This window comes from Hemicordylus capensis, chromosome 2, assembly GCF_027244095.1.
Source record: "Hemicordylus capensis ecotype Gifberg chromosome 2, rHemCap1.1.pri, whole genome shotgun sequence".
Lineage (NCBI taxonomy): Eukaryota > Metazoa > Chordata > Lepidosauria > Squamata > Cordylidae > Hemicordylus > Hemicordylus capensis.
In genome coordinates, this window is record NC_069658.1 from 85,917,853 (window position 1) to 85,936,591 (window position 18,739).

Sequence of the window (18,739 nt, forward strand, 5' to 3'; positions counted from 1 at the left end):
TTGTACAGCATAACGTCTGAACTCGGCTTAAGAGAGCTCCAGAAACTTCCCAGGACTTGCAACTGGATCCTATTACTCATGAGCAAGACCGTGGTGTTTCGTCGGGATTTACTCCTAAGTAAACTGTATTTAGGGTTATGGTAGCAGCTTTAGTCACTCCCACATATCTCCTCGGTCGGGATAGGCTGACGGCCTTCCCTTCCTCGAAGGGCAGTTCTTCTCGGCCTGATAACTTGCGTAGCAGACCGGGCCGGGGCTGGCCATGTGCCCCCGAAAGCAGGAAGGGTCCCATCCCCGTTACAGGACGAGCGCCAGATATTACAACAGCCTCCCGGCCATGAGTCTTAAACCTCGTTTGCTGTGAGGAGGCGGATGCAGCAGAGCGGCGTAGCCGGATCCTACCCTCTTGAGAGCAGCCAGGCTGCAGCTGCGGGACAGCGCTGGCTGGGCCGCCGCTGCAGGGAAGAGCCCGCAGCGCTTGGCACCCGGAAAGCCAGATGTGGGTAGCTCCCGGTGACCACGGGAAACAAGCACAGCCTTAAAAAGGACAAGCCAGCCAGCCGCGCACGGAGATAGCAACTAGAGAGAGGAAGCAAAGCAGCACAGCCTGAATGAAGCCGCTCCCCCCGCCGGGTTCAGTTCCCTCCCTGCTCTCAGCGGATGCTTTAAAGACCCGTCCCCAAGCCGCGCTGCTGCTGGGCGATTGGCTGAAGCCGGCCCGCTCTCTTTCGCCGTTTGGCTCGTCTTCCTGCGTGGCTTCGCTTCTATCAGTGTGTGCAGCTAGATCAGGGAGGGTTTGCCGCGGGTTGATACGTCTTGCTGGAGAGGGACGGGTGTTTGCATGAAAACGGAAGAAGAAAGGCTCCCGCACGGCAGATAAGAGCTTCAGTAGTTTTTTGGGGGGGCGGCTTTTTGGGGGGGGCGGCGGCGGCTCTTCAGACAAGAAAGGAAGAAGCGTAAGGAAAAGGGAGCGCGTGCGTATGTGTCAATCGCGCAAGAAGGGCGCGTGGAGAGGGCGGGCTCGGCCAGTTGCCTCTCGGATCTTTCCCGCGAACTGCTGCCGCCGCGTTCAAGGTGGCGACGAGGCGGCCGTGAGCCGAGGGAGGCTTGTGACGTTGGCGGCCCGAGTGTGCGTGGCCACAGACTGGCGCGGAGGAAGAAAAGCGCCGCAGCCGCCTCGTGGCTCTGGGGTGGAGGAGGCGAGAAGACGGGCTGGGAGGAAGAGGCTTCTTCAGTGAGGCAGAGCGTAGCGTGTCCAGGGCAGGCGACAGAGCCTGCCTGCTTGCCTTCTCCCTCTGCCGGAGGCGGCGTCTTCGCTTGGCCGCGGCCGTTTCAGGGCCCGAGAGGGAGCAGGGTTTCTCGCTTCAGCTGCTGCAGCAGGCGAAGGAGAATACAGAAAGAAGAGCAGCCGCGCTGCCTGGCGAGCGCATCATCATCACCTGGCGCGGCCGCGGCTGCAAGGGCAGGGGCGGAGGGAAAAAGAAGGGCGGGGAGGGGCAGGGCGGCTGCCTGCCTGCTCGCCCGCCCGCCCAGGAGGCGCGGCGTGTTGCGTTGAGTCTCTCTGTTGCGGTATAGTAGAGCCCAGTGGCGGGGTGACGCTTTGCAGTTTAAAGCGCCCGGAGCAGCCGCTGCCTGGCTAAGGAGGAAGGGACAGCACTCCACGGAGGAGTTGCGGTAGAAGAACTTGCTCCTCATCCGGCCCGCCGCGCTGCCGTCGCCGTGTAAGGAGGAGCCATGGAGGGGAAGCCGCCGCAGCCGCAGCCTCCTCACACGCCGCCTCCGCCACCTCGCTCCGGCTCTCCGAGGCTGAAAGCCCCAGCGAGGGGAGGAGGAGGAGCCGGCGGTACAGCCGGCACTGAGGAAGCGCCTCGTCTGCCGGCGAGTGACGGGGATGCTCCTGCTGGCGGAGGCGATGGCTCTCCAACGGAGCCCGGCACAGGGCTGGCTCCCGCCTCGGCTGCAGGGGATGGTTTGTGCAGACCGCTGGGCCCCACGCCGAGCCAGAGCCGCTTTCAGGTCGACCTGGTGACGGAGAACTCCAATCGAGCTGCCGCCGAGGAGGAGGCGAGGACGACGGAAGCGCCCCCCAAAGCCCCCGGGGATGGGTCTGGTAAAGGCAGCGAGGAAGCCAAAGGCCGATTCCGGGTGAACTTCGTGGACCCCTCGGCTGGAGACGAGAGCTCCGGCGAGCTCGGCGGTGGAGGCTTCGAAGGCTGCAATGTCAGCTTCCAAAACGGGGGCGACACGGTGCTGAGCGAGGGGAGTCTGCATTCCGGCTCTGGGGGGCACCATCATTACTATTACGACACTCACACCAACACCTACTACCTGCGCACCTTCGGCCACAACACCATTGATGCCGTGCCAAGGATAGACTATTACCGGCAGACAGCCGCTGGTCTCGAGAAACTCATCCGGCCCAGCCTCGCTGAGCTGCACGATGATCCCGACAAGGTGAGTAGCGGTGAGGTTGCTCCGTACTTTTCCCTATGCACAATTTTTTTTCGCGCGCTTGGGAGAGAAGGTAATGCCTGCACACACTAAGTGTGGTGAAGAAAGAGCAGCTTTGCAAAATGCCGAGCACACCAGAGTAACTTGTTCTGATGCTGTATTCAAGTGCATAGGCATAAATTGCAGAAATCAGAGGAACACAGGAATCCTATCCCATTCTCCCATTGGCCCAAGGATCCTTGGCAGGCAGGTTTCAGTCCAATCTCCCTATTGCATGGCCTTACCAAATAGCTTATTTTGTTATATGATGCTCTGTAGATCTGCATCCAGGTGAAGTTGAGTAGAAATAAATGCATGCTTCTTAAAGCAAGAGGCATCTGACAGTACACACACACCCCCTCCCTATTTTGCATGTGCAAAAGGACTAGAGGCTGAGGTAGTGCAGTGCTTTGCTTGTAGTATTTAACCAGATAAATGACAGGCAGCACTTGATTAGCTTAACTAGAAACTGTTAAATTTGTCCCATATTCTTTCTTACAAGAGTGACCTCTTCAGATGCATATTGAAAGTGTTCATTCTCTTTGGAACTTCCTTGCACTTTCTGTGTTGTTCCATACATTCAGACACAGGTCATGTGCTTTAAAAGTAATTTGGAGCACTTGCAGCTGAAAATCTGTAGAAGAAAAACATGGCAAATTGTTTCCTCTTTAGATTTCTCAAAAGTGGGCAACTGCAAGAAAGATGGCTGATCACATCTTGAGGCTGTCTCCCTGCTACTCCCAGTTCATTTTAAACCCTCAGAAACTTCATACATGGAGTCAGCTGGATGAACACAAAACAAGCCTGTGCTTGCAAGAGACACCCCAATGCTTTGGCATATGGAATAACAAAAGGTCACCTTGAGATAAGACTCAGGAAATTTGTGTCTGCTTTTTGAACATATGTCCATGTTTTGTATGGCAGTTCACCCGCATCTGTGTACTAAGATTACTGAATGACATAAGGCTGTTAACCATGTTTATGTGAAGTGTTCAACTTGCATGTTCTTCTAGTGCTTGGATTGATTTTAAAGGCCTCTTTGCATCTTTCTCTCTTCATGGACTGCTGTATTCTTTGTAAACTTACATGTGCAACTGCTGTCTCGCGTAGATGCACAGGCTTCTGTGGGCCTTCTCAGATTCATAAATGAATTATATAACCTGTCTTAAGAGACATAGAAATCTTTTGTGAGGTCAGACTTATGAATGCTTTTTTAATGTGATGGGATTATTTCTCTGTAGAATTTTCACTCAAGGTATTTTGATTTAAAATACAAAACATTCCATGCTGCTTTTTAGAACTTGCCCTTTTTAATGTTTGGCAATGGTTTTAGCTTATCTCTACCAGTGTTAGTGTAATAAAGCAATAAGACTTTGATCCTAATAGATGCCTGTGTTCAAGTTATGAACAGTTATGATTTATTAGGCAATAGCGGCTTGACTTTGTTTTAAAAGAGCTTTGCTACTGACTGACATACAAGATAATAATACTTGTGTCCAACCATCTTAATTTTCCTGGCTTTTAATTGTAGATCAGAATTAAAACCTTGCTTCACTTGCCATATTGTAAGAAAAGGTGTAACCCAGATTGGGCAGCTGTGGCTTCTTAAGTTTTAAGTCTTTGGAGGCTTATTCATGCTTAAGTACATTAGGAAGTCCAACACTTTTCTGCACACTTTGAAACTTGGAAGGGTTTTTGAAGTCCTTTCAAACCTCTGTCTCATAGAAAACCACGACTTTTCCACATAGGAGGAATGGCTGCTATATTTGTAAGAAGCATCTGTTTGTTAATAATTCCCATATTTTAAGTAGTGGTGTTTACTGCATCCACACACTATCATTTTGCTAAGGCATTCAGTGCAGTTTACCATGTACTGTTAAAACAAAAGACAAAACAATGGACTTCAGCTTTTAAAGTCAGACCTGTCATCTACTCTACATACCTACCTGCAGGCACATGATGACATCAGTCTTTAATCAGCTTTTATTAAAGTCAGACCTGTCATCTACTCTACATACCTACCTGCAGGCACATGATGACATCAGTCTTTAACAAGGGATTCCTGTTGCTTGGAAGACATATGTTGTTCATCTGCCACTTAACTATAAGTAGCTTCCTATATTGAGGTAAAAGAGAAGATATTGAAGGTATTTTTTAATCTCAGTAATTGGTTCAGATTTCCAAACAGAGTTAATTGCATCTTCAAATATGCTATTGGTAACAGGATAGATAGCTTAGTGAACTCGTGTATTAACTTATGCTTACATGCTAAATACATATGGACTTTTGCTCCTTATCCAAGTTAACCATCAAATTGCAAGTTTTAAATATCTATAATTGAATGTAAGAATTGTGTGAGGTACCTGGACATTCACCTCTTCAAATTGTTGTGAACAAGCGTGGTGTAATGGTACTTTGAAGTGATGGATAGCTTCTGCGTTTTAGGATTGACTGTCAACCATAAAGGATCCAGCACTCAAGAAATATGCCACAGACTAGCACTCGGTAGGGTTGCAATGGAGGCCTTGGAAATGATATTTAGATGCCGTGATGTGTCTACACCTGCAACCAGCCAGTGTGGTATAGTGGTTAGAGTGCTGGACTAGGACTGGGGAGACCCAGCTTCAAATCCCCATTCAGCCATGAAACTAGCTGTGTGGCTCTGGGCCAGTCACTTCTCTCTCAACCTAACCTACTTCACAGGGTTGTTGTGAGGAGAAACTTAAGTATGTAGTACACCGCTATGGGCTCCTTGGAGGAAGAGCGATATTAAAAAAATGTAAGAAATAAATAAATAAATATAAACAATAGTAACATATCTTGTAATTTACTTTGCTGTTGGTATCAAGGACTGGAAAACTGTCCTGGGTCAATGTCCTCTGATGCAACTAGAATCCCTTTATGACATGTTTTATACTTGATGTGTGGAGAAACTTTAATGTTCTCTAAATCTCTAAACTTTAGCATTCTCTAAACTTGCTCATGCTTTAGTTTGATTAGCTTGACAAAGCAAGTCTAATCAGTGATAGGAAAAAAATTGTACTGCACAATACTATACTTGTTTACCCCACATGCATGTAAGATTTAACACCTGCCCCAGTCTTCAACAGAGATATTTCAATATCTTAACAAAGTTCAGAGAGCTGTTTGCTCTAGCTTTATTTAAGTGAGAAGAATGTTACCCAGCAGCTCAAACCTTTACATGTTTACTTAGAAGCATGCATCCCTCTACTTCAACAAGACTTATTCCCAAGTACATTTTATTTTATTGTAAATTTATATCTCACTCTTCCTCCAAGCAGTGTACATGGCTTTATATTTATCGACCTCACAACAAGCCTGTGAGGTAGGTTAGGATGAGAGATAAGTGACTGCCCAGTCACCCAGTGAGTTGCCTGGCTGAACAGGAAATTGAACTTGGGTCTCCACAGTCCTAGTCCAGCACTCTTAACACTACACCACACCACACTGGCTCTCCTAAATGAGTTATAGGATTACGGCCTTCATGTTAGAATATTGCCTCCTTGCTTACCTTGGCAGGTTAGGCTTTAATAATTATTGAGCAAAGAGGCACCTTTTAAAAAGTGGCAATTCTCTTACATTTAGCAGGGGGAGAGCAACTGTCCTTAACCAACCCTAGCACATCATCCCTCCAAGGGCTCTAGCTTGTGTTTACCTCACGTTTCTTTTAAAATTGTGAACCTTTTGGGCCAGGGGACCATCTTACTTTATTTTTATTTTTTTAACATTTATATCCTGCTCTTCCTCCAGGGTTTTGCATTTTGCTCCAATCCATTTGCAACAACAACTCCCTCCTGATGCAATAGCTGTTCTAACATTTTCCTTATTATTTGTTGTTGTTGTTTGTTTCTGTCCTTCCAGGGAATGGATGAGCAATAAGTTAAGCTATCAGTGCATCAGGACATGTTCTTTGTTTATATAAGAAGTGGTACAATATTGGCTTGGGATAAATTAAGGGCTTTTATGACTTTATGAAAACTGAGAATATTAGTATCTTAGCTAATAGATATCTCTCATGCTTTACTTAATGTCAATATATGGTGATTTTTCTGTCCCCATGAAAACTGCTCTGCTTTCCCTCAGAAAGTAACTGCTCACTTGTATGTATGTATGTATGTATATAATCAAATTGGCTTTCTAGGGCAGGGACCAGATTTTTATCTACCCCTTTTTACAACCATGTCCCAAGTTGCAGTCTGATTTCTTCCTATGTAATTCAGTGGGAGCTGTAGCGAACAGATCCCTCTTTATCTCTGTATCCCTGTTAGAACTTTGTTTCATGGGACTCGCAGCACACAATTTTCTGCAGGTGACCATCCCAAATGTCAAATTGAAAAGCTGTCCAAGGTGCTTGTCTCAGGCCTTGAGCTGGGAAAGATTCTCACAATGTACTTGACAACTGAAACCACATTATGGAGCTGCAGTATCTATCACTGTAGCTTTGTGGCAGAGCTCAGGGATAGGCGACCTTGGATGTCCAGCTACAACTCCCATCACCGCTAGCCACAATTTATTGTTGTAGTTCAACAACCGCTGGAGAGCCAAGTTTGCCTGCCCCTGGTGTACCTTGTTGTTCAGTGCATTGTGTAAGTCTCTCCACACTGCCTAAAGGGACTTAGTGTGCAGAGTGGATTTGAACTGCTTTCCCCGCAGACACTTGGCTAGCCCACCCTGGGTGGCTGGATCGGACACCCAGACGATTTCCGGCTCCGTGATGTAGCCTCCCACCCCCCGGAAGTCCCAAAATGACCTGCATGGGGCATGCTGGAGATCTCCCGACACTGGGAGGCTACTCATGAGTCACTGTGATGTGGAGCCTCACCACGGCGACACACAATCTTTTAATCTGGTTTTCAGGTGCTCTTGTGCCCAAAACCCAGGTTAAGTGGCGGGCTCCGTAAGCGGGGTTGCCACCAAGCCACCACTGGGAGCCATGTGGTTCCTGTTGCTGCACACAAGCAGCAGGAACCAGGCTGGGCTCTCTTAGCCCGGTTCCTGCTGCTTGTGAGAACAGCCTCTGTGTCTTTCAGTGACCTTTCCCTGTTTAAGCACCTTTTGACATTGGGATAAACTTATGACAGACCACATTAATCTATGGCTGTCATGCAAACAGCTTTATGTGGTCCAGTTGCTAATTCTAAATCAAGCTAAATTGAATGAACCAAGTACTTTCAGTATAGCTTATTGCAGGCTTTCCCAATCTGTGGTGCTCCAGATGTTGCTGAACTACAGCTTCCATCATCCCCAGCCACAATAAATTGTAGCTGGGGATGATGGGAGTTCAGCAACATCTGGAGTACCACAAATTGGGAACCCCTGCAATTCCGAGATACTTGGTAAAGCATATCTTGTAAACTTTTTAAAAAATGCACAAACTTTGACAATATAAAAACACTTAAAGTATTGTTGCATTTGAGAATGATAGGGGATCCCATTTTGAAAGTTGGTGTGCTAGAATTATTTTGATGGTGTTATATGTAGGTTAAACTGGCTGGCTTTATATTCAGGAATTGATAGCAGATTTGTATCCTCGGTTACTGTGCGCCTTCACTTTGCCATAGCGTAATTACTATGGCAAAGTTTAGTTGTAATGCAAGTTATGATTAAGAAGATATATAAATGCATTGAACAAAGGTGAAGTGATGAATCTCTCTACTTTTCCTCCCCAAATGACTTAGTATGCATTCAGTTGTCACACCTTTTCATTTGAAATGATTGTTGAATTTTGAGTGTGAATTGGGTATGTTATCTCAGGAGTATCAGGGCAAATTCATGACTCAAAGAAAGTTCAACATTAAATCTGAGGAATTAAGCAGTTTGTTTTAACAGAGTAATGAAGAGTACATATCTTACCAGTTTTACTGATGGCATCATTAGACTTGCAGGAAATGTGGTAGAAGTAAGTTTAATGTTCAACTAGAAACACGGAGAGTGACATGTTGTAGATAAGGTATTGAGAAGTGTTATCTGCTGTTGTTAAGACTCAATTGCTTTCAAAAGCCATTTTTCTGTAAATGGCTTGAGTGAGGGGCATATTTAAATACCTGAGTGCCTGGGGATAATGAAGTTAGGTCATAGAAACATTGGAATAGCTGACAAGCAGAAACATGAGAAATAGCCAAGAGCCATGATGACGTTTTCAGATACTAGTTCTCCCCACACATGCACTCTTCAAATCTCTATACATGATAAGATTGGGAGCAGTTGTGGTGAAGTTGGGACCATGCATAGTAGGTAGCTAGGAGATAACATGTTTGTGACTATGAGATCTCTCTGACCCCAGGGTTCAAATGCTGGAAGAGATGAGTCAAGGACATCCTAAAGTGTCCTTTGGTGAAGGCATGATGTTCTACATATTGTGAGGGAGAATGAGCCCAAGATTCTCTTTGAAGTACATGTGTGTAGTATGGTTTTGGGAGGTGAGTATTGTCTGAACAGTGTAGTTACCACCCTCAGGCTATGCTTTGCTCAAAGTGGGGAAAATTAACTTCAAATGAATGTAGACCAGCCAACAGCTATATTAACCTTAAAGTACTTCGGGAAAGTAGGCTGTGGCGTGGACACAGAAAGGACAAAATAGTAGACACATGCCATGAAAACAAAGGGTTGCTTTATTGATGGATAACAGGGTACAGAAAGTGAAAAAACCAGGGTTAATCCCAAAGTATGTTCACCAGATTATAGTGCTGGGAAGGGGGACAAAGAATTGGAGGGTAAAAATAAGAGAGAGCAAAGCCGTTTTTATACTACCTGATCTAGCTGAGGTCTTTCTCTCTGATTGGCTCAAGCATGAGATGAGTGATGAGGTGCACGCATGCAGTGTGGGGTGCAGCGTCTGATGGCAGGGTGCAAATGCACAGGTGCAGGTTTGAAAAAGTACATGATGTAAGAGATCGATGCCACCTTTGGTGTGTGTGTGTGTGAGAGAGAGAGAGAGAGAGGGAGTTATAGGCAAAAGCATACGCTAAGGCATGATTGAGGAGAAACTGATAAGGTGTTTCTTTAGGGAACTTTCAGTGTTTTGAAATTCTTGAACCAAATAAGGCATGAATATACAGTATTGATTAAGTTATGTTTGGTGTGATTTCCTCTACATGCTCTTTAAATAAAAGAAATGTTTCACAAAGAGATTATTGAGAGCAGTCACCTGAATAGAGATGGGAAGGGGAGCACATCATGCTTTCTGGCATTAATTGCCCAATTTCGATAACAGTAGGGAGGAAATAAGGTGAAAAGTTTGACTACCAGTTGAGACTTCTTATCAGCGTATACGGGGAAAGAGCTTGCCTTTCTTTTGCTTTTGTCTCTTTTATCCTTCTAATTTGGTCTGTCCCAGTCTCTCAGTTTCTGCTCAGATGTAATCAGAGGGCCATTTCCTATAGTCCATTGCAGTCTTACAGTGGCCTGAAGGCACCATGGGAAAACTCCTTCCCAGAATGACCTGTCACTTTTGGAATGCTTCCAGCTACAGCTTCTCTTCCAAGCAGAAGAAAGAAAATGATTAAGTGGCTAAGTTTGAGGGGGGACATTGAAGTGCCCCAAATGGCAGAGCAAGTGAGTCTAGTAGCATCAGTCTTGTGCCTTGTGTGGGAAGGAATAATGAGATAGGTTCGATGAGTAATAATGTTTAGGGAAATTAAATACTGGATATTTAGGATATTTACTGGAGCCTCCAGTAAAAGATACTGGATATTTACTAGGACCCTTGGTTAAAGGTGGTATATGTGTGGATTTTTTTAATTGAATAAAAAGTAAATAGGTAGAAAAATAGCTTGCCAAAGACTTGGATTTTCCTGGCTGTAGAATGTGCTACTATGTAGGGTATTATATTGGAATTTAGATAAACATTCTTTGATAAATGAAATAGATACCCCTAAATCAAAGAAACTTACGGTAGTGTGAGATCTTCAACTTAAGGAGCCTCATATGAACCCCCCCCCCATAGGTTTGAATTATGTTAGTAAGGCCGCTGAATGCCAGCAGTTCTTGTTTAAGGAGATTCTTGAGTTTCTTGAGAAGAGAGAGTGAGAGAACTCACATTTGTGCAGGCCTGTCAGCAAAGCAGACTATAATTCATTCATTCATTCATTCATTCGATTTTTATACCTCCCTTCCAAAATGGCTCAGGGCAGTTTACAATGAAAACAAAACCATTTTTAGCACTAAAAGATCAGATGCTATCTAAATAAACTAACAATTTAGTTCTAGATATAGATTTAGTCCATTGCAAGTCAAATGGAATAATGCAGACTTAAAGATGATACAGTCGGAAAGTGGCATACCTAGGTGTCTCCATGTTGAGGGTTCATAAGGTTACCTTGAGAGAGGATGGAGCGCCATGTTAATTGCAGTTCCATGTTTCCCCCGTTCCCCTCTCTCCCCTCCACCCATGGTTTAACTTATAATATAAAACAGTGATGGTTGACTTTAGGTTGTGTGGAGGAAAGGGGGAAACAGATGAGCTGTTTAACCATACCCATCTTAGTGTTTTCTCAAAGGAACACCCCCCCCCCACACACACACACACCCGGCCCAGCTCCTTTTCTCCCAAGAGGTAAAGTTTACAGGGCAGCATACTATAACTCACAGGTAATTGAGAATTAAGTGGAAAAGTCTATACAAGGTGATATAACTTAAAGAAATCAGTCTAATGAAACCTTGTTGAATACAAAAACCTGTTTCAACTTAGTTGGAGATGAGTGTCTTGCGGCAACTTGTTTTGTGTCAACTTGAACTGTCTGTCTAGAAAGCTGTTTGCCTGGAAAAAGAAAACCTCTAACTACCTTCAAATACCATTTTTTGGTAAACAGTGTGAGAGGTGCATATTTACCTGTGTACTTGGGTCACATAGAATGGATAGCAGTATGTTGACAAACAGAAACATGGGAAATCAAAACCTATGATAAACATCAATTTAAGTCTGCCCTACCTACTATGGATCTAATGAAAGTCAACAGTTTCTTGATGAGTAAGTTATTGCAAGTCTGACCTGATCTACATAAAGTGAAAAAGTACAACTTTTAAAACTAGCATAATTATAATAGTTTGCCAGTCCTTTCTTTCCCCTCTTCTAGCTAAAACTAGACCAAGAGTGAATAACCTCTTTTGAAATAAGTATATAGGGCTGCTTATGGCATGCCTGTCCAAGTGAGTTTTTTCTGTGTGGATGGTATTAGTTACTGGTTGGGTACTTGCAATGTGTAATGCTAGCTTCAGATGCATGGTAGATTTAGTTGCATAGACTCAATGTGTATAGTCAAGTATGAGGTCCACTATTCTGTCACTGCCAGCCATCTAGCTCCAAGTAATGATAAAGCTGGAAGTAACCAAATATGGAATACCATACCATGTCTATATTTCCTGTCTGTCAAGGCTGCATCCTTAGCAAATGTAATTTCCTGCCATTTTGGAGCACGAGTGAATGTGGTGAGCTCCTAAAAGAACATGTTAAAGCAAAGGGTTTTTTTAAAATCAGTTGGATTCTATCAATATGCTTTCCCTGATCTGCTATAATTCTTGTCAAATCGTAGCTTTGTTCATATGGTAGTTTGCAGAGACTATATATTCTCTCAAATTTCCTAAATGGTAGTGTGCTCAGTCAGTTGGTTAATCTTCCTGTGCTATGATAGATATAGCATAGGAAAAAGATTCTTCTGTTTACCTGGTGGACTGAATGAACTCCTGTCTTTGTGTACTGAGTGGATTTTTGGCAGGAACTATGATGGTTGTGTAATACTTGCTTGACATATCAAGGTGTGATAGGATCAGGATTGCTGCTCAAACTGGAGGACAGATGGTAGATACCGTAGTAACAGGGACACCTGCATGGAGGAGTTGTGTCTGGAGAAGGATAACTTAGATGTGGTCACTCATCTTATCTCTTTGACTTAAATAACAGTTAACATTATAGTGTTATCTTGGTAATCCTTACATCAGCTTTGCAAAGTAGGTCAGAATTGTTACCACCATAATGCAGATGTGGAGGCAGAGGCTAAATGATAGTGGGCAGCATCCAGACCAAGTTAGCCATTGGAATTAATGGTACTTAGTTATGACTAGCTTAAGTCTGGATCCTAGTGGCTTGCCCAAACCCATATAATGAGAATGAATCGATGACTAAGGAAAGACTTGGCATGGGGGACTTAGGTCACAGTTTAGTTATTGTGTCATGAAGGTGAAGTATGCCCTTGTTGGTGTTGACTCCTGGTTTGTCTTTGGTAGAAAACAAGAGGGGGTTACCATTGCCTCCTCCCACGCAGTATGAGATGATGCCTTTCAGCATCTTCCTATATCACTGCTGCCTGACATATATGTTTCCCAAACTTACCAGCAGGGATTCAAACCGGCAAGCTCTGGCTTGCTAGTCCAGTCATTTCCGTGTGCTAGACTACCTTTTACTGGTTTATTGCATGCAATTAGTTATGCAGATTCAAAATGAATAGGAAATTGAAGAGCTTCAGAGGTCACCTTTTGAAATTAAATACGTTTGCATGGTATTTCTTGTGTGGGAGGCAAAAACAAAGATTTGCAATGCATGTACAAAGAACCTGCTAAAATGTTCTGAAAATTTAATAACTAAGAAAAATATTATTGCTAATTGACTAGTTAGTAATGTAGAGATTAGTATCTGTTTGTGTCATTTAATATTAATATGTAGTTGAAAATGCTGCAATTATTTTGACTGAATGCAAAGTGCTTTTATATCCAAATGATTCTCTATATGTACACAAAAGGCACATTGTAAGTGATAAATTACAAAAAAGTAGTTTATCTGTTGTTTAATCATTGTGGAATGTGTAACACCCACATGTGCATAATGCTTCAGTGTTTTAATTTTGAGTACTATTTGAAAAGCATTCACTTGTGAACTGACTAACTTTTTAAGTACAAATATGGAGAAGCTGCTTGTCATGCAAAAGTAGTTTATACAAAATACAATATCTTTTTATTCATGTTACCCATGATACTTTGCTGATTTGATATCTCATCATTCTTGATTATGTGTACTCCATTTTCTCATAAAAGAGCCAAACACACAGGTTAGGATACTACAATGAAATGAATATTAGTCATCATAACAATGAAAGCTTTTTTTATCTGAGCATGTCAACAGTTGACTGATAATTTAATTTACAAACCTACAGTATACTAGCTAACACTTACCTGTGTGGGAACAATCTGGACACTTCAGAAAATCTTGTTTCTAAAACTTTGCTAAACCTACTGACTTACATTAGATTTGTTAAAGACATTGACAAACGCATTTTTGTTGTTTGACCAAAACAAGAGCACTTCCTGGATTTGTAATGCTAAAGTAATGTTGCACTTTATTTTAAAATTGATTTTATTTTAGTAAGTAGATGTATGTATGTAGTATGTTTTTGCCTCCCCAACACTTAATCTATTCCAAGTTACAGTACAGTACAGTATTCAGATTTTTATCCTCTTCCATGACATTTTAGTAAGCACTATATCATTGGTGTTTCTGGAACCCATAGTTTATTAAGTTCTAATTCTGTAATGGTATTTATGCACAACAAATCTGTGTGTGTGTACTAGCCTAGGAGAAATTCAAGGTTTTCTTTGACAGGGTGGCTTAATATGACAGTAGCAGTACTGATTTAGATAAAGCATTTGAGTTCTTAGTATTGAATTCCCGGATTGGAGTTTGGAATTTGTGAAAAAAAATTCACTCCTGAAGTTAGCAATAGTCAAGGAGGGGGACAAATTGTGTATCTACAATATGTGTTTCTGTTAATCTAACACATTTTGTAAAAGCACACCCGCCCCCTGCTTGACTGTTGTCATTTATACATTTGTAAGGTGGATGTCAAAGATCTGTCGCTACCTTCTTTGAAAAAGAATATTAAGAATGTCATCCTTTTTTTTTCCATTGAAGAAGCTTCTAAGTTCAGAACAGATGCCCATGACTGTATTTACAGAAATCTGTCTACTGTGATGAAATGAACGACATGGTAGGACTTGTGTCAATGCAGTCATTTTCCACAGTGGAGAGAAATTGTATCAGGCTGATTGATTTGTTCTCATTTTCATTAAAACACACTGGTTGGTTTATAGATCATGACTTTATGCCACATTTGGAACTACCTTTTGCCAGTCAGACTTTTTAATTCTGTGTAAAGAAGAACAAAGTTTGTACAGTTTTCTGAAGTATGTATTTGGGATCCAATGATCCACAAAAGCAGACATTGCTTCTAGTTCACTTCATAATCCTGATATTGGAGACACTTCAGTCTAGAGTTTGATATTTAAATGAATATAAAATACGTGAGCACTGTTCAGTTACTACAAACTAGTGCAATTGAAAAGTATGATGCAATGAAGTCATCCTGTCTATCTTGCATAGTTTCTCAAACTTTATAGACTAACAGCTCAACTGATAGAGCCCAATTTCTGTTGCCAAGGTTGTGAATGAAAATAGTGAACAGGCTTTTTCTCTTTTTAACTATCTATCTATCTATCATTTTTATACCGCCTGATATGTAAATATTTTTCCCTATTACTACTTCAGCTTATATCACTTGAATATAGGTAATGTTGAAATTGGAGTTCAGTGTGACTTGCTAGTAATCGTATTTAGGATTATAACCTGAAGTACACAGGCTCAGTATCTTTCTCTTCACTGCTGCCCGTTTTGATTCTCACTGTGCTACAGGAACCATTTGAGGATGGCTATGCAAATGGAGAAGAAGGGACTCCTACTGGAGAAGCCACTAACACCTATGCTGCTGATGGTAAAGGGGTTGTCAAGTTTGGCTGGATCAAGGGTGTATTGGTGAGTAGTACTATGATTTTTTTGTAGCCTTCCAAATGAAGTTAAACTTCTCTTTTATCTGTTCTCTTAATGTTGTAAACATATTGAAGCAAATACAGTCTTTTTAAAGACTATTAAATTGATTATTTAAAGAAGGAATAAAAGCCATTCCTCCATGCACAAATAGATGCAGAAAAGCTAAATCTTTTATATCGAGATTGTTTTCATTTATCTCCCACTACTTCTGTTACTACCATATCCTAAAGTAGGACAGGACACTCATAGGTCGGGTTAGCACATAACATGGAACCTACTTGCAAAGTTGGTAGTCAACTTGCCCGGGTTCTTCTGAACCCATGCCGAGGAGGAACCTGATGTTCACTTGGGGCATCAAACCTAGATTTGTATCCAAAATTTAAAGCTAACTTGCCAAACTAAGTGCTGCTCCCACTGAGACATGCATTATGTCTGAACCCATACTCTTCATGATCCATTGGTTCGTTCCTGGTGAGCCACCCCCTTTTGCACTTGGGACCAATGGTTGCGAGGTGGATGATGAAGTGCAGGTTTTAGGGATGTGCATGGAACTGGTCCGGAGGCCATGTTAGAGGCCTCTGAACCGGTTCGGAATGGGGCCGGTCTGGCGGGGTATGTGTGTGTCTAGCTTTAAGGGTGGGGGGTTAGTACTTACCCCTCCCGCCGCTTTTCCCCTCTGGCGCTCCACTTCGTAGCAAGTTTTTGGGGCGGCAGCGTTCCTCCCTGCTGTCCCTGCCCCCATCGTTGGCAGGAAAAAGGGAAAGTTGTGTCCACGCATGCGCCCGTTGTGGCACGTGCGTGCCTGCTGCACACATCACACGTTGCGTGTGCATGTGACGTGTGTGGCACGCGCATAGCGGCAGCGGGCGCGCCACAGCGGGTGCATGCGTGGACACAACTTCCCCTTTTTCCCGCCAACGCTGGGGGCAGGGGCAGAAGGGAGGAAAGCTGCTGCCCCAAAAGCTTTGCTACGAAATGGAGCGTCGGAGGGGGAAAAGCGGCAGGAGGGATAAGTACTACCCCCCGCCCTTAAAGCTAGACACCCCCCAGTGCTAGACCTTAAAGCTAGACACCCTTCGTGGTTCCGTGCATATCCCAGTCGAAGGGTAGCACAAGACAGATTGGAATAGTATCCAGGGCCTTGCTGGGAGGCTGAGGCAGGGGGTGTACCTCTGGCTCAGCAAACTGAGATATCTGATCATCTGCAGTGCCAACTTCAGGTTCCTTCCTAATCTCGGGCTGGCAGAATCCCTGGTTTTGCATTATGTGTGAACCAGGCCTTTGTCAAAAAAACAAATTTTCGTTTCTTTATGGATGCTGCAGTTGTTTCCTTTGTGTCATTATCCCAGGATTTTTCTAGCAAATTAAGCTATGACATGCTTATATGCTTACTTGGACTAAACCCCCTTGAGTGTGGAACTTATGTGCAAGTAACGATATATATAGGATTATTCTGTAAGGCTACAATCCTAAAGAAAGAGTTCCTTGTGAAGTAAATCCAATTTAACCCTGTGGATCTGAGGAAACATGCTTGAGCTATAAGGCTCTTAATAGTGAAAAACATATACTGCTAAAGGCCAGTTCACGATAAATACGTAATCAGCACCCATAGTCGGATATTAGCTTGTATGGTTTAGAGTTTTAACTGATATGTTGAGGTTGGTGAAGGTGTTGCTGTAAAATTCAATGGAAATAACTGAACATACATAAGGAACTTCCAAAAGACTTTTGACAAAGTTCTTCATCAAAGGCTCTTTAGTAAACTTAGCAATCATGGGATAAGGGGACAGGTTCAGTTGTGGATTGGTAACTGGTTGAAGGACAGGAAACAGAGGGTAGGAATAAATTGACAGTTTTCACAATGGAGGGAAGTAGGATATAGGGTACCTTAGGGAGCTCTGTACTGGGACCAGTGCTCTTTAACTTGTTCATAAATGATCTAGAAGTTATGGTAAGCAGCAAAGTGGCCAGATTTGTGGATGACACGAAATTAGTTAGGATAGTGAAATCCAAAACAGATTGTGGGGAGCTCTAAAAGGATCTCTCCAAATTGGGTGAGAGGGTGAGAAAATGGAAAATGCAGTTCCAAGTGTAAAGTGATGCATATTGGGGCAAAAAAATAATAATCCAACTTTACATATACACTGATGGGATCTGAGCTGTCAGTAACTGACCAGGAGAGAGATCTTGGTGTTGTGGTGGACAGCTCATTGAAAGTGTCGGCTCAGTGCTTGGCAGCTGTGAAAAAGGCCAGATCCATTCTAGGGATCAGTTGGAAGGGGATTGAAAATAACAATGCTAATATTATAATGCCCTTATACAAATCTATGGTGTGGCCACATTTGGAGTACTGCATGCAGTTGTGGTCACCGTATCTTAAGAAGGACATTTTAGAACTGGAAAAGGTGCAGAAGAGGGCAACCAAGATGATCAGGAGCCTAGAGCACCTTCCATATGAGGCAAGGTTACAGCATCTGGAGCTTTTTAGTTTAGAAAAGTGGATACATGATAAGAGGTGTATAAAACTATGAGGAGACATGATAGAGGTGTAGAAAATTATGCATGGAGTAGAGAAAGTGGATAGAGAGCAGTTTTTCTCCCTCTCTCACAATATAGAACCAAGTATCATCTCCTGAAACTGATAGCCAAGAAAATTAGGACCAAATAAAGGAAGTACTTTTTCACATAGTACATAATTCATCTATATAATTCTCTGCCATGGGATGTGGTGATGGCCACTAGCTTGGATGGCTTTAAAAATGGTGCCTTAGACAAATTCATGAAGGACAGGTCTATCAGTGGTTACTAGCTGATGGCCATAAACCACCTCCAGCCTCAGAGGCCAGATGCTTCTAAATACCAGCAGGGGGAGCAACAGCAAGAGAAGGGCATGCCCTCATCTCTTGCCTGTAGACTTCTCAGAGGCATCTGGTGGGCCACTGTGGGAAATAGGATGCCAGACTAGATAGGTTTTAGGTCTGATCCATCAGGGCTGCTCTTACGTTAAGGCTTTTGGGAACTCCCTGCTCCTCTATTTAAAACAAAAACAAACCTTGGCCAGGCTTCCCTCTAAGATGTGTGTGTACACTAACCCCCGGGCCCCTACACATCTGTTACTGGAGGGCGCACAGTCTCTGCTGTGCTCACCACTACTGCCTGGCACCCCATTTCCTCAATCGGGAAGGGAAGCATTGCCACATTTCCCCCTCTCCCTGGCTGGGCTGCCGGTACTTCCTCCCCCCAGATGATGTAGTCGTTAAAGTAATTTCTGCTGCCATATCACTGGATGTTGGATGTTATCACAGATCTGGTGGTACAAAGCCATCTTATTTGAGCAAAGAGCATCATTTTGGAATGCTAACATGCAAGTGTATTGAGTTTACCACACATGAAAGCAATAGTTTGCATCCTTCTTAA

General features: G+C 43.3%; 1 protein-coding gene across 2 annotated transcripts in view; it reads left to right on the forward strand.

Moving 5' to 3' along the window:
- The first annotated feature begins 252 nt into the window (after nucleotides 1-252).
- SLC12A2 (solute carrier family 12 member 2) overlaps nucleotides 253-18,739 on the forward strand; it is an 88,178-nt gene continuing 69,691 nt past the window's right edge. For both annotated transcript variants that reach the window (XM_053293542.1, XM_053293543.1), the window contains exons 1-2: nucleotides 253-2,454; nucleotides 15,188-15,307. In XM_053293542.1, the coding sequence (XP_053149517.1) occupies nucleotides 1,735-2,454; nucleotides 15,188-15,307 (840 nt within the window). In that variant the 5' untranslated portion in view covers nucleotides 253-1,734. The remainder of the gene's footprint in view (nucleotides 2,455-15,187; nucleotides 15,308-18,739) is intronic.